General features: G+C 39.8%; 1 protein-coding gene and 1 long non-coding RNA gene across 2 annotated transcripts in view; one reads left to right on the forward strand and one right to left on the reverse strand.

Moving 5' to 3' along the window:
• Nucleotides 1–6269, reverse strand: part of LOC115573402 (uncharacterized) — a 29667-nt gene extending 23398 nt beyond the window's left edge. The window contains exon 1 of the long non-coding RNA XR_003982265.1: nt 6218–6269. This is a non-coding gene — a long non-coding RNA (uncharacterized LOC115573402). The remainder of the gene's footprint in view (nt 1–6217) is intronic.
• On the forward strand, nt 1413–13221 carry LOC115573397 (myosin-7). The gene is made up of 37 exons (XM_030404179.1): nt 1413–1621; nt 1708–1851; nt 1945–2101; nt 2199–2226; nt 2312–2420; nt 2529–2621; nt 2726–2789; nt 2986–3084; nt 3175–3278; nt 4140–4278; nt 4776–4894; nt 4980–5129; nt 5246–5416; nt 5508–5817; nt 5956–6032; nt 6176–6381; nt 6501–6624; nt 6705–6841; nt 7170–7425; nt 7512–7754; nt 7846–8022; nt 8145–8290; nt 8372–8462; nt 8557–8946; nt 9077–9203; nt 9280–9398; nt 9484–9680; nt 9807–9990; nt 10106–10271; nt 10358–10482; nt 10573–10881; nt 10994–11197; nt 11297–11593; nt 11759–11863; nt 11950–12045; nt 12543–12677; nt 13106–13221. The coding sequence occupies exons 1-37, from the start codon at nt 1421–1423 to the stop codon at nt 13124–13126; spliced, it is 5820 nt and encodes a 1939-aa protein (XP_030260039.1). The 5' UTR covers nt 1413–1420; the 3' UTR covers nt 13127–13221.
• Nucleotides 13222–14189: the final 968 nt, after the last annotated feature.

A 14189-nucleotide genomic window follows, 5' to 3' on the forward strand; every position in this document is an offset into this window, starting at 1 on the left:
CAAATAAAGTTAAGATAATTAGATTTCCAGCATTATGTTAGCTAATGCTATATTAATAGTTCATTCTTTTCTAAAAAAGTACTTCATATCACTTGGACTAAATAGCATTACTTGATGGACTGTAGCCTGTCCCTGCCCCCCCCCCCCCCCCCCCCTACCTCTTGCCTTCCCCTTTCTTTGTCATGTCCTGTCTGACGTATTAGTCAAGGTGAGAGCAACAAATAGCTGCACTAGGCTCTACCAAATTTGGAAAATGCTTTTGTGATAGGCAACATGGATGCCATTTCTCTGATATTCATCCCCATATTTGGTTGACTTACAACCTTTATTAATAGAGAGGTAGCTTGGTGTTAGCCACTGGATCCATCATCTCACTTGACAAAGGTTGACAGTCAAAGGTAAGAAAAACATCTACTTTCCAAACTTTGTTTATTAAATAATGACATAATATGACTTTTGGTTTACTTCTGTCCACTTAAAATAAACAGCACAGATTTCAATTTCCCGTGGAGCAACACATCTCTGGTAAATTTCTTAGCTGATTTAAGTGAAAGTGATTTTATTTTTATTTTTCAATTAGGTTAAGCTATTTATTATTGACAGCCTCTTGCTTTTTGGCTGTTACGCATATGTGTGCTACTAATGAATGCCTTTTCTGATTCTGCCATTTTGTTTTTTCTTATGTTCATGCTCATGCAAATAACCTCTGCATGTCTCTAGAACTCCAGATAAAAAACAATAACTTAAATAATACAGGTTGTTAATCAATCAAACAATCAATAAATCTTAATTTGAATAGTGCCAATTCACAGAAAAAGGTATCTCATGACACTTTCCAAACTGAGCAGGTCTAGACCATACTCCTTGATAAATTTATTTACAGAGACCGATTCCCCGAATGAGCAAGCAATTGTCGAGAAAAAACTGCTTTTTAACAGGCAGAGAACTCAAGCACAACCAGACTCAATGGTGGCCAGTCATCTGCCCCAACCTATTGGGTTGAAAGAGAGAGAGAAAAGGAGAAGGAGGGAGAGAGAGACAGAAGTAGAAAGAGAGAAGTTAAAGGGGGGAGAGAAAGGGAGGAAGGGGTGAGGGAAAGTGAAAGAAACTGTGGTAGAGATGGGGGGCGGGGTTGATACAGCAGCCACATTAGTAATAACAGCTTTACTAAGTGATATCTGAATAAGAAACATCAAGTAACCCTGCATCCTGGAAGTGCAGCATTCTAATAAGGGTAATAGGGTACCATAAGGTCTTTAAGACATGTTGGAGCGTCGCCATTAAGGACTTTGTGTGTGAGGAGGACTTTGTCTTGTGTGTGTTTTGCTTGAATCCTAATTGAATGATCAGTGGATCAAATGTATGTGTGGAAAGACAGCTACAGGCTATAACAGATGTTCTTTTTTTAAAAGGTTAAAAAATGGGTGATGCCGCCATGGCAGAGTTTGGGCCCGCTGCTCCTTATCTTAGGAAGTCAGATAAGGAGCGTCTAGAGGCACAAACTCGTACATTTGACATGAAGAAGGAGTGCTTTGTTCCTGATCCGGAGGTTGAGTATGTCAAGGCATCTATCACTAGTCGTGATGGTGATAAAGTCACTGCTGAGACTGAATTTGGAAAGGTAAGTGCATTATATCAGTTCAAATTAATTCTAATGAAATCTAATACAAGTCAAGAGTACAACAAGAGTGGTATCTCTTTCTGCAGACCGTCACAGTGAAGGAGTGTGATGTACACCCTCAGAACCCGCCAAAGTTTGATAAAATTGAAGACATGGCGATGTTCACCTTCCTCCATGAGCCCGCTGTGCTGTTTAACCTCAAAGAGCGTTATGCAGCATGGATGATCTATGTAAGGCAACTCACTGATCAATGAATAAATTACCTTGAATCATAAGACATTTCATCATCTGAAGCCCCTATCCTAAACTCCTCAATATGGCAGACCTACTCTGGGCTGTTCTGTGTGACTGTCAACCCCTACAAGTGGCTGCCAGTCTACAACCAGGAAGTGGTTGTTGCCTATAGAGGAAAGAAGAGGAGTGAAGCTCCACCTCATATCTTCTCCATCTCTGACAATGCTTACCAGTACATGCTGTCAGGTAAATAATCTATTGCAGCCTTCATCTAGTTTAAATATTAAATTCTGACATCATCACATTTTTCACTGATAATTTGGAAAATCACTCTCACTCACAGATAGAGAAAACCAGTCAATCCTTATCACGTAAGTCACACAGACAACACAAACTTCTTTAGTATCTATGGGTTATAGGTGTTGGCCTAAATATCTCTGTCTTTCTTCTGCTCAGTGGAGAATCTGGTGCTGGAAAGACTGTTAACACGAAGCGTGTCATTCAGTACTTTGCCAGTATTGCAGCTGTCCCTGGTGGGAAAAAAGATCCATCAGCTGAGAAGAAGGTCTGTAAAATTATTTCTTCATGAGGTACAACTAAAATATCAATATAAGTCATAGTTGTTGGTGGTTTTTATGTCTTAATTTGTTAACGCTTTATTTACCAAAATCAGGGTACCCTGGAGGATCAAATCATTCAGGCTAACCCTGCTCTTGAGGCCTTTGGAAATGCCAAGACCATCAGGAATGACAACTCCTCCAGATTTGTAAGTGTCTCTGACTGCAGTGAGGCTACTTGATTTGTATTTATTGAGACTTCCCCTTTTTTTTATACATTAGACGTACAAATTAATTCTTCTTTTTCATTTAGGGGAAATTCATCAGAATTCATTTTGACAACAGAGGGAAGCTAGCCTCTGCTGACATTGAAACTTGTAAGTAAAGCTAAATCCATCCATCGATTTCCTTAGGCATGTATTTTGAACACAGGCATTTTGATTTAGAAATGTGTTATTCTTATATGAAAATCAAAGAGTGATAATCTTCCAGTCATTTTAGCTAAACCTACATTGACAGTAAATTATTTCATATTTTTACATTATAACATCACATATGTTTTACCTCCAACAGACCTTTTGGAAAAGTCTCGTGTGACCTATCAGCTCAAAGCTGAGAGGGACTACCACATTTTCTACCAGATCTTGTCTCAGCAAAAGCCTGAACTTCTGGGTAGGTGTTATACATGTGGTGTATGTTTATTATTGTACTGCATCATGCATTGTGAAATAAAATAAATATTTTCTATGTCTATGTTTTTAGAAATGTTGCTTATCACCAACAACCCCTATGACTACGCATTCATCTCCCAAGGAGAGACAACAGTAGCCTCTATCAATGATTCTGAAGAGCTGATGGCCACTGATGTGAGATGAGTCTTAACTAAAAGTGAAACTCTCACCAAAAAGCAACCGAGGCTTTATTTGCAATTGAATATGAGTCAAACCCTCGTGTAAATGCATAATTACGACGAAAGAGGCACTTTTAAGATTTACCGTAGTTTCATTTTCGGGCAAGCTAATTTTCAATGGAGTGCATGGGGCACTTGCACGCTAGCATCAAAATCGCTATTTTTAAAACTCTGAGAAGGCTCAACACAACATGTAACTTTGCTCGTAGTATAACAAGGGTCTCTACACATGAACACGAGCATTGAGAACATTGTTTGTGTACACAGAGTTTACTAAAAAGAAGGTTTCTGAACTATTCACCGTAGGAGCTGGATCTCTGGCGCATCGCCGTCATGGCAGACAAAAAGTGTTGATCCCTGAGTGCGACCTAACAGGCAGGCTTGAGGAGCAATCCACCATTACTCTGCTGCCTGTTAGGTCGCACTCAGGGATCTCGGTTCACAAACAATGTTCTCAATGCTCGTGTTCATGTGTAGAGACCCTTGTTATACTACGAGCAAAGTTTCATGTTGTGTCGAGCCTTCTTAGTGTTTTAAAAATAGCGACTTTGATGCTAGCGTAAAAGTGCCCCTGCTTCCCATTGAAAAGTAGCTTGCCCAAAAACGAAACTACGGTTAATCTTAAAAGTGCCTCTTTCGTCGTAAATATGCTTTTACATGAAGGTTTGACTCATATTCAATCGCAATTAAAGCCTTGGTTGCTTTTTGGCGAGAGTTTCACTTTAAAACAGAAAACAAGCTTGGAGCAAACTTTAGTCAAAGTCCATTTATAACAAAATAAGAAAATACTATCATAACATCTTATAATTGTATTCAGGATGCCTTTGATGTGCTGGGCTTCACTCAAGAAGAGAAGAACAGCATTTACAAGCTGACTGGTGCCATCATGCACTATGGTAACATGAAGTTTAAGCAAAAGCAGCGAGAAGAGCAAGCAGAGGCCGATGGCACTGAAGGTAACGGAGGCTGGTATATATATACTTTTTTAGAATAGACCTTTTTATTGTCATTGTTAAAAAGAACACAACGAAACTGTGTTTGTAACAATATTGTTCAGCAACATCCTAAAATACTGGTATTCTATAATATTCAAAAGCAAAAGTATATCCACAATAAGAATACAACTCTATCCATAGAGAAGCCAATAGACAGACCTAAATAAGCAGTTGTTGTTGAATCAGTTAATAAGCAAATGGTTAAAGTGCAATGACTGTCTACCCAATAGACAGAATAAGTTAATACCTAATAAACAGCTACCTGTTCAAACAGTTATAGTGGGGTGAATGAGTGAATAAATAAATCAATAGTTGTTATACAGTAAATAAATAAGTTAATGCATAAGAGATGTCAAACATTTAGCAGTACTAAGGTCCATATTGCACATGTACTCTTGTCTGGTGGGGTGAGGAGGTTTCGAGAGTTACATTGTTGTTAACATATTTACTTTTTTCAGATGCTGACAAAGTCGCATATCTGATGGGCCTTAACTCTGCTGACCTCATCAAAGGTCTCTGTCACCCAAGAGTCAAAGTAGGAAATGAATGGGTCACCAAGGGTCAAAATGTAGCCCAGGTAATGAGTTAAGGCTAACCTTCTCAGAAAAGTCTGATTTAGATTCAAAGTTCAATTTAAAATATATCAACTGTTTTCTTTCTAGGTGTACTATGCTATTGGTGCATTGTCTAAATCAGTGTATGAGAAGATGTTTCTGTGGATGGTGGTGAGAATCAACCAATCCTTGGACACTAAGCAGCCCCGCCAGTACTTCATTGGTGTGCTCGACATTGCTGGATTTGAGATTTTTGATGTGAGTTTGGAATGGAATGAAAGAATCATGAGCAAGAGTAACATTTCTGCTTAACATTTGGATGAATGCATGAGGTCATTTCTGCTTACAATTAATGTTTTTTTTTTTTTTTACAGTTCAACACCTTTGAGCAGCTTTGCATCAACTTCACCAATGAAAAACTGCAACAGTTTTTCAACCACCACATGTTTGTGCTGGAACAGGAAGAGTACAAGAAAGAGGGCATTGAATGGACGTTCATTGACTTTGGTATGGACTTGCAGGCCTGTATTGACCTGATTGAAAAGGTGAGTTTTGGAGTTTTGAAATCTAAATGCCAAAAATGAAAAAACATAGCTTTATTTTGTATATTTTATATTTTATATTTATTTTACTTAGCCCATGGGTATCATGTCCATCCTTGAAGAGGAGTGCATGTTCCCCAAAGCCTCTGATACCACCTTTAAAGCTAAGCTCTATGACAACCATCTGGGAAAATCAAACAACTTCCAGAAGCCCAGAGTTGTGAAAGGGAAACCCGAGGCACATTTCTCCCTGGTTCACTACGCTGGAACTGTTGACTACAATATCAATAACTGGCTGGTGAAGAACAAGGATCCTCTGAATGAGACCGTTGTAGGACTATACCAGAAGTCTAATCTTAAGCTATTATCTTTACTCTTTGCAAATTATGCTGGAGCAGAATCAGGTAAGAATAAACTGAATGTACTACATTAACCTCCACTGAGAATGTCAACATTCAAGAACATTTGTATCCGAATGATGACACAGTTATTTCTACTGTGTCTGTTAATGCAATCTAATAAATTACACACTGGTTTATTAGCTGATGGTGGAAAGGGCAAAGGAGGAGGAAGCAAGAAGAAGGGTTCTTCCTTCCAAACCGTGTCTGCTTTGCACAGGGTTAGTAAAAACACCTAATTATGTGTGAATCGCTATCTCATAGGGAAACTACAGATTGTGATGTAGACTTAATTTTACATTGATATGCATCACTATGATCACCTTAACTGGACGTTAAACACAGAACTGAATTACCTTCACAGGAGAACCTGAACAAGCTGATGACCAACTTGAGGTCTACTCACCCTCACTTTGTACGCTGTATCATCCCCAATGAGACCAAGACTCCTGGGGCCATGGAGAATCCTCTGGTGATGCACCAGCTGCGCTGTAACGGTGTGCTGGAAGGCATCAGGATCTGCAGGAAGGGCTTCCCCAACAGGATCCTCTATGGAGATTTCAAACAGAGGTTTGCATGTGATGAAAAAAACAAACAATCAAAAACTAACAATGAGAACAAATGATTGACTTGAGAATTTGTTGTTCTCGCAGCAACTAAACATTTCATCTTTTGTATCTGTGCCAAAGATACCGTATTTTGAACCCTAATGCAATTCCTGAGGGACAGTTCATTGACAACAAGAAGGCTGCCGAGAAACTGCTGGGATCTCTGGACATTGACCACAACCAGTACAAACTGGGGCACACCAAGGTCAGTAAATCCATGTAATTTAAGAAAAAGGATTTAAAAATAATAAATATACTATAACTGACTAGCCAATCTATCCCAAGGTGTTCTTCAAAGCTGGACTTCTAGGTCAGCTTGAGGAGATGCGAGATGACCGACTAGCCCTGATTATCACCGGCATTCAAGCGCGGTCACGAGGCCTTCTGGCACGAATTGAATTCCAGAAGATTGTTGAACGCAGGTACCTGCTCACAGCACGGCCAAATTCTGTTTGTCTACTATTATCCATATACCCCCTGAAGTAGTTTTACAGTCAGGACAACATACACCGTTGAGACAGAAAAGAAAAACTCCACAAACAAAGAAAAAGACTATCAAACTGTGATAAATGGAGGAAAAACAAACACTTTACAGTACAAATGCCATTTCAATATCAAGCACACAAGAGCATTCTAAGGGGCTGGAATTTAATCAGGGCAAATGGAAAAGCACATTTTTCCAAGCAGATTACAGGTAGATTTCCCCTACAAGAGCAGGATTTAACGACAATGATAATCTGTTGGTTGCAGGGATGCATTACTTGTGATCCAGTGGAACATCCGCGCCTTCATGGGAGTCAAGAATTGGCCCTGGATGAAAATGTATTTTAAGATTAAACCTCTCTTAAAATCAGCAGAGACTGAGAAGGAGATGGCCAACATGAAGGAGGAGTTTACCAAGCTAAAAGAGGCTTATGCAAAATCTGAAGCCCGCAGGAAGGAACTAGAAGAAAAAATGGTCACTCTGCTCCAAGAGAAGAATGATCTGCAGCTTCAAGTTCAATCTGTATGTTTAAGACATGTTAGCATCACAAGAAAATGTAAAATCAAACAGTGTCAATAAGTAAAAATTTGCCTTTTCAATAACAACAGGAGCAAGATAATCTTTGTGATGCTGAGGAAAGATGTGAAGGGTTGATCAAGAGCAAGATTCAGCTGGAGGCAAAAATCAAAGAGTTAACAGAAAGACTGGAAGATGAAGAGGAGATGAATGCTGAACTCACTGGTAAGAAGAGGAAGCTGGAGGATGAGTGTTCTGAGCTGAAGAAAGACATTGATGACTTAGAGTTGACTCTGGCTAAAGTGGAGAAAGAGAAGCATGCCACCGAGAACAAGGTAACAAAAAACTAAATGTTGTGTAATCACTTTGTGGTTCCTAAATAAGATCTGTGCCTGAGTCCTTGATAATATTTTCTGCTGATAATAGGTAAAAAACTTGACTGAGGAAATGGCTGCCATGGATGAAATCATTGCCAAGCTGACCAAGGAAAAGAAGGCCTTACAAGAAGCTCATCAGCAAACACTGGATGATCTGCAGAGTGAAGAAGACAAAGTCAACACTCTGACCAAGGCCAAGGCGAAGCTGGAGCAGCAAGTGGATGATGTAAGAACAAAGTATCAAAGTGTTGGCGTGTTTTGGAAAAAAGAAATAAAGTAAAATATTTTACCACTGAATGTGAGTGTGAATAAATTCAACTGAAATGCTGGATATAACACCCACTACAGCTTGAAGGATCTCTCGAGCAAGAGAAGAAAGTGCGTATGGACCTTGAGAGAGCAAAGCGGAAGCTGGAGGGCGATCTTAAGTTAGCTCAAGAGAGCATCATGGACCTGGAAAATGACAAGCAGCAACTTGAAGAGAGGCTGAAAAAGTAAAACTAAACCTGCTCTGCACATATGTATTCAAAATTTTGTCATTGGTTGTGGTACATTTTACATCTTTCTATCCACAGAAAAGATTTCGAAATCAGCCAACTCAATGGCAAAATAGAAGATGAACAAGCAATTAGTGCCCAGCTCCAGAAAAAACTGAAGGAGTTGCAGGTAATGAAAATAAGATAAAAATGTAGAGATGTGACATTTAGATAATACAACACCCTGTAGGTATTTAATGCAAAAAATCACTTTTATTTCATAGGCCCGGATTGAGGAGCTGGAGGAAGAGCTGGAAGCAGAGCGAGCTGCCCGAGCCAAGGTGGAGAAGCAGAGAGCAGACTTAGCAAGAGAGCTGGAGGAGATCAGTGAGAGGCTGGAGGAGGCTGGCGGAGCAACATCTGCTCAGATCGAGATGAACAAGAAGAGGGAGGCTGAGTTCCAGAAACTCCGCAGAGACCTTGAAGAGGCAACTCTGCAGCATGAAGCCACCGCTGCAACACTCAGGAAGAAACAAGCTGACAGTGTTGCTGACCTGGGAGAGCAGATTGACAACCTGCAGAGAGTTAAGCAGAAACTGGAGAAGGAGAAGAGTGAGCTCAGACTGGAGCTGGATGATGTTGTTTCCAATATGGAACAAATTGTGAAAGCCAAGGTAAAATATTTAATGCATGATATTTATTTTTGACTTAATGGTTGATTAATATCTTATGTTGTTTGTCTCAGACATATTTCATCAATTCTGAAGTAGTTTATATGCCATGCTTAATGCTTTTTGTTTTCAGAACAATTTGGAGAAAATGTGCAGGTCTCTGGAAGATCAGATGAACGAATATAAAACAAAGTCAGAGGAGGGACAGCGTTCCATCAATGACTTCACCATGCAGAAAGCAAAGCTTCAAACTGAGAATGGTAGGCATTTGATTAGAAAAGTGTATTTTGTGTGGAACATAATAAAACACTAATTGTATTATTTTATCAAAACTAGGTGAACTTGCAAGACAGCTTGAGGAAAAGGATTCTCTGGTGTCTCAACTCACCAGAGGAAAACAATCCTACACTCAACAAATCGAAGACCTTAAGAGACAACTGGAGGAGGAAGTCAAAGTAGCACACACATTCTAATGAGATGCTCATTAAGTGTAGATGAAATGTTGTACATGACAGGCATTGAGGTATGCTTTCATTTCAGGGCAAGAATGCATTAGCCCATGCAGTGCAGTCTGCCAGACATGACTGTGACCTGCTCAGGGAGCAGTATGAGGAGGAGCAGGAGGCAAAGACTGAGCTGCAGCGCAGCATGTCCAAGGCCAACTCTGAGGTGGCTCAGTGGAGAACTAAGTACGAGACTGATGCCATTCAGAGAACTGAGGAACTGGAGGAGGCAAAGTGAGTAAAAAAATGTTTTGGGTCAAACAACACTGCATCATTTAAAAGCAATGAACCCAAATAAAATTCTCTGTAAATCATTACAATAAAATAACAAAAATATAATACTTCATACTCAAAATCCAGAAAGAAGCTGGCTCAGCGTCTGCAGGATGCTGAGGAGGCTGTTGAAGCTGTGAATGCTAAATGTTCCTCTCTGGAAAAGACCAAACACAGGCTGCAGAATGAGATTGAAGATCTCATGGTGGATGTGGAGAGGTCTAATGCTGCTGCTGCTGCTCTGGACAAGAGGCAAAGAAACTTTGACAAGGTTGAATTCAAAATACAGACAATACAGTAATGTTGCTCTTTTCAATGAAGAACTAAAGTATAATGACCTTTAAGCAGACATATTATCCTTAATATAAAATCTGAACATCTCTCAGATCTTGGCAGAATGGAAACAGAAGTATGAGGAGTCTCAAACAGAGCTGGAAAGTTCTCAGAAAGAAGCCAGGTCTCTGAGCACTGAGCTCTTCAAACTGAAGAATTCCTATGAAGAATCTCTGGAACATCTGGAGACCATGAAGAGAGAGAACAAGAATCTGCAGGGTAGGAGTAACATCAGAAACAACAGTATACTGCAGAGACTGCTCTCTTGACTAAACCATTGATCATTTTGCCTTCTTCATTCTCAGAGGAAATTTCTGACCTCACTGAGCAAATTGGTGAGAGTGGAAAGAGTATTCATGAGCTTGAGAAGATTCGAAAACAGTTGGAGCAGGAAAAGTCTGAGATACAACAAGCCCTGGAGGAAGCAGAGGTATGGTGAATGTTCTCATGCTGGACTCACATCGGCTTTTGTTATGTGGAAATAACTAGTTACCTATTTGATTTTCAATTTTCATGATAGGCTTCACTGGAACATGAGGAAGGGAAGATTCTCAGAGTTCAGCTTGAGTTCAACCAGGTGAAGGCTGATATCGAGCGCAAGCTGGCTGAGAAAGATGAAGAGATGGAGCAAGCAAAGAGAAACCAACAGCGAACTGTGGACACTCTTCAGAGCTCTCTTGAGGCTGAAACTCGCAGCAGGAATGAGGCCCTGCGTCTGAAGAAGAAGATGGAGGGAGACCTCAATGAGATGGAGATCCAGCTCAGCCAGGCCAACAGGCAGGCAGCTGAGGCCCAAAAACAACTTAAGGCTGTCCATGCACATCTGAAGGTATATATTTCATTCAAGAAGATATCTTGATACCTATCTCAAGTTATCCTGGACATATTAGGTTATTAGTGGGTTTAATTTGATTTCAAATTAATGTCAAACTCTTCCTCAGGATGCTCAGCTCCAGCTTGATGACTCCCTGCGAGCCAATGATGATATGAAGGAAAACATTGCCATTGTTGAAAGGCGCAACAACCTGCTTCAGGCTGAAGTGGAGGAGCTTAGGGCAGCTCTGGAGCAAACTGAGAGAAGTCGCAAACTTGCTGAGCAAGAGCTGCTGGATGTTACTGAGAGGGTGCAGCTACTGCACTCACAGGTAAGATGCAGCAATTGCACCTGACACTGTCCTTTCCTATAATTTTGAATTTACTAAGAATATCTATAATGAAATTTTATATTAAATGCATTCAACCAGAACACCAGTTTGCTAAACCAAAAGAAGAAGCTGGAGGCTGATACATCCCAGCTTCAGACTGAAGTAGAGGAAGCAGTGCAGGAATGCAGAAATGCTGAGGAAAAGGCCAAGAAGGCCATTACTGATGCTGCCATGATGGCAGAGGAGCTGAAGAAAGAGCAGGACACCAGCGCTCACCTGGAGCGTATGAAGAAGAACATGGAGCAAACCATTAAAGATCTGCAGCACCGCCTGGATGAAGCTGAACAGATCGCCATGAAGGGCGGCAAGAAGCAGCTGCAGAAGCTCGAGGCCAGGGTGAGTGCAAATAATTTGAGAAATCAAATGAAGAATCTCATGAAATCACTCACGATCAAAAGCTGACAATATATTAAAAATCTATACCCACGAAGGTTGCTTACAACCTAAAGCCTATACAACATATAAACCTACAAATAAAAATCTATATCATTCTCTCAACAGATCAGAGAACTGGAAAGTGAAGTAGAAGCTGAACAAAGAAGGTCTAGTGAGTCCGTCAAGGGAATACGGAAATATGAAAGACGAATCAAAGAGCTGACCTATCAGGCAAATTTCAATTCATTTTACAAAATTGCAGTACACAGAGTGTAATTTCTACTAAAAATTACAATAATCTTGTTCTTTGTTTTCAGACAGAGGAGGATCGTAAAAATCTTGCCCGTCTGCAAGATCTGGCAGACAAACTGCAGCTAAAGGTCAAATCCTACAAGAAAGCTGCAGAAGAGGCAGTAAGTACTCTAAGTATTTTAGAGAAACTAATATTATAACGTATAAAACCTGTCCAAGACCACAGCACATGTGTGCACATTCAATACCATGGCTCTTCTCAACACAGTAAAAGCTCTGCAGTAGAGCAGGAAAATATGGGCAAAGGTAACATTATGCCTTAATGACATAATGACAACCTGGATGACTGAGAACCTTCATCAGCACCTTAATGACATTACTTTACAACCAAATTTCTCTTCAGCACAAAAATTTGGAGTCAACCAACCAGCCATTGAGAAGTTGTATTTGAATTGCAGCCCAGTGGTGGTATTGAACCAATAACATTATTGAAATATTTCATACCAAAATGTTCAGATTGCATGTAATTGAAAAATATATTACCAGTCCTGTCAGCTGGGTCCATGCTTTTCAATATATGTTTTATTTCATAAGCTGATATATAAATACAAAAATACAAGTCAGGCACCAATGAGGATATTGTGTTTCTATTCTACAGGAAGAACAGGCCAACAGTAATCTTACCAAGTTCCGTAAGCTTCAACATGAGCTTGATGAGGCTGAAGAGAGAGCTGACATCGCTGAATCACAGGTCAACAAGCTACGGGCCAAGAGTCGTGATGTGGGTTCAAAGGTAATTTATTAAATGTTTTCCCTTTGTGTAGGGCATACTACATGCACCTGTTTTCAGGCAATTTGTATTGTAGTAAATATAGCATAATGCTGCTGCAACGCAGAGGATGTTTTATGGTTAAAATTACACATTTAACAAAACTTACGGTATATAATGCTCCTTTCTCTTGTCTGATCAGAAGAATACAATAACAGAGAAAGCACTAAAGAACTGTTTATGAGCATGTTGGTATATTGCAACCAGACCCCATTAATGCCACCTCTTAGTGCACAGAACTTTATAACAGGACAGTAAAACCACAGAATAAGGACAGTAAAACCACAGAATATAACGATTTTGATCACAAATGATAATGCATTTTAAAATAATATTTTAAAAAAAAGAAAAAGAAACTTGTTTGATTTTTTGTTTTGCTTTTCTCATTTTAGAAAGGTCACAACGAAGAGTGAAGCTCAAGGAATTAATTGTTGTTTGTCTGAGGCACTTCAATAGTGTCTCCCTAAGCATGTCAGTTCAGTAGAATAAAATCAATCTGCATCTCAAATTGTGCCTTGGTGTTCCTTTCTCACATCCCCAAATATTAGTAAAAAATTTAATACAATCTCAGGATAGTGATGACACTTAAGTTAATCATTACTATTTCATAATTAAAATGCATGTCCCAATTCAAATTGTTGGTTTAATAACACAATTATAAACTTCAGATAAAACAACAGAATGTAGCCACATAAACCTGTACATATCATCGCACATTTCAAGACAAACCTGATTTTTGACGAGACCATAGGTCAGTTTGTTAATGATTGACACACCCAACATGCCTTACAATTAACAATACACTATTTTGCTTAATGAATTAAATTATATTTTAATTCAAACCCTACCTTTTTGCCCTGTAATGCACAATGTCCAGTCCTCATCAACAGAGCCTAGGCTAATACATAGGAGTCTTCCAGTTCTCAGGGCAAACACACCTACCACTAACTTCACTGTCTGAATGGAGTCCAGGAGAAAGGGCAAGACAAGGGAAGGACACATGGAGGAGGGTCTAATACTTAACACCTCCTCGAGTGACCCTCAGAAAATAACAAGCATTCTATCAATAGCGGCCTCATCTCAAACTGCTGTTGGATCAGATTTCAAACTTAAGAGACACAAGGTGCCTCACACCTACCCTTGTGTGTACACAGAAGTCAGAGGTACAAGGACTGTGGACAGCTGGGAATGGGATCTTTGATGGAGGTATGACTGCTCCTCTAATGCCAGGAATAGATGAGGGCTAAGTAAGGGAGTTCAGAATTCTGGTAGGAAGGCATTATGACATTATGTAGGTTCCCTGTATAGAGTGTTACCCAGGTTCAACATGGTTCACTGATAAGGTAGTGGTATATCAGGGCCTGCCTAGAGTATGACGTCCTTCTGAACGTCCATGCTATACCAAGGAAAATGTTTTGTACTAATGGAAAGTACAAGTAGGCGGCTGTAGCTCAGTGGGTAGAGCTGGTTGACTGG

This window comes from Sparus aurata, chromosome 21 (assembly GCF_900880675.1).
Source record: "Sparus aurata chromosome 21, fSpaAur1.1, whole genome shotgun sequence".
Classification (NCBI taxonomy): Eukaryota; Metazoa; Chordata; class Actinopteri; order Spariformes; family Sparidae; genus Sparus; species Sparus aurata.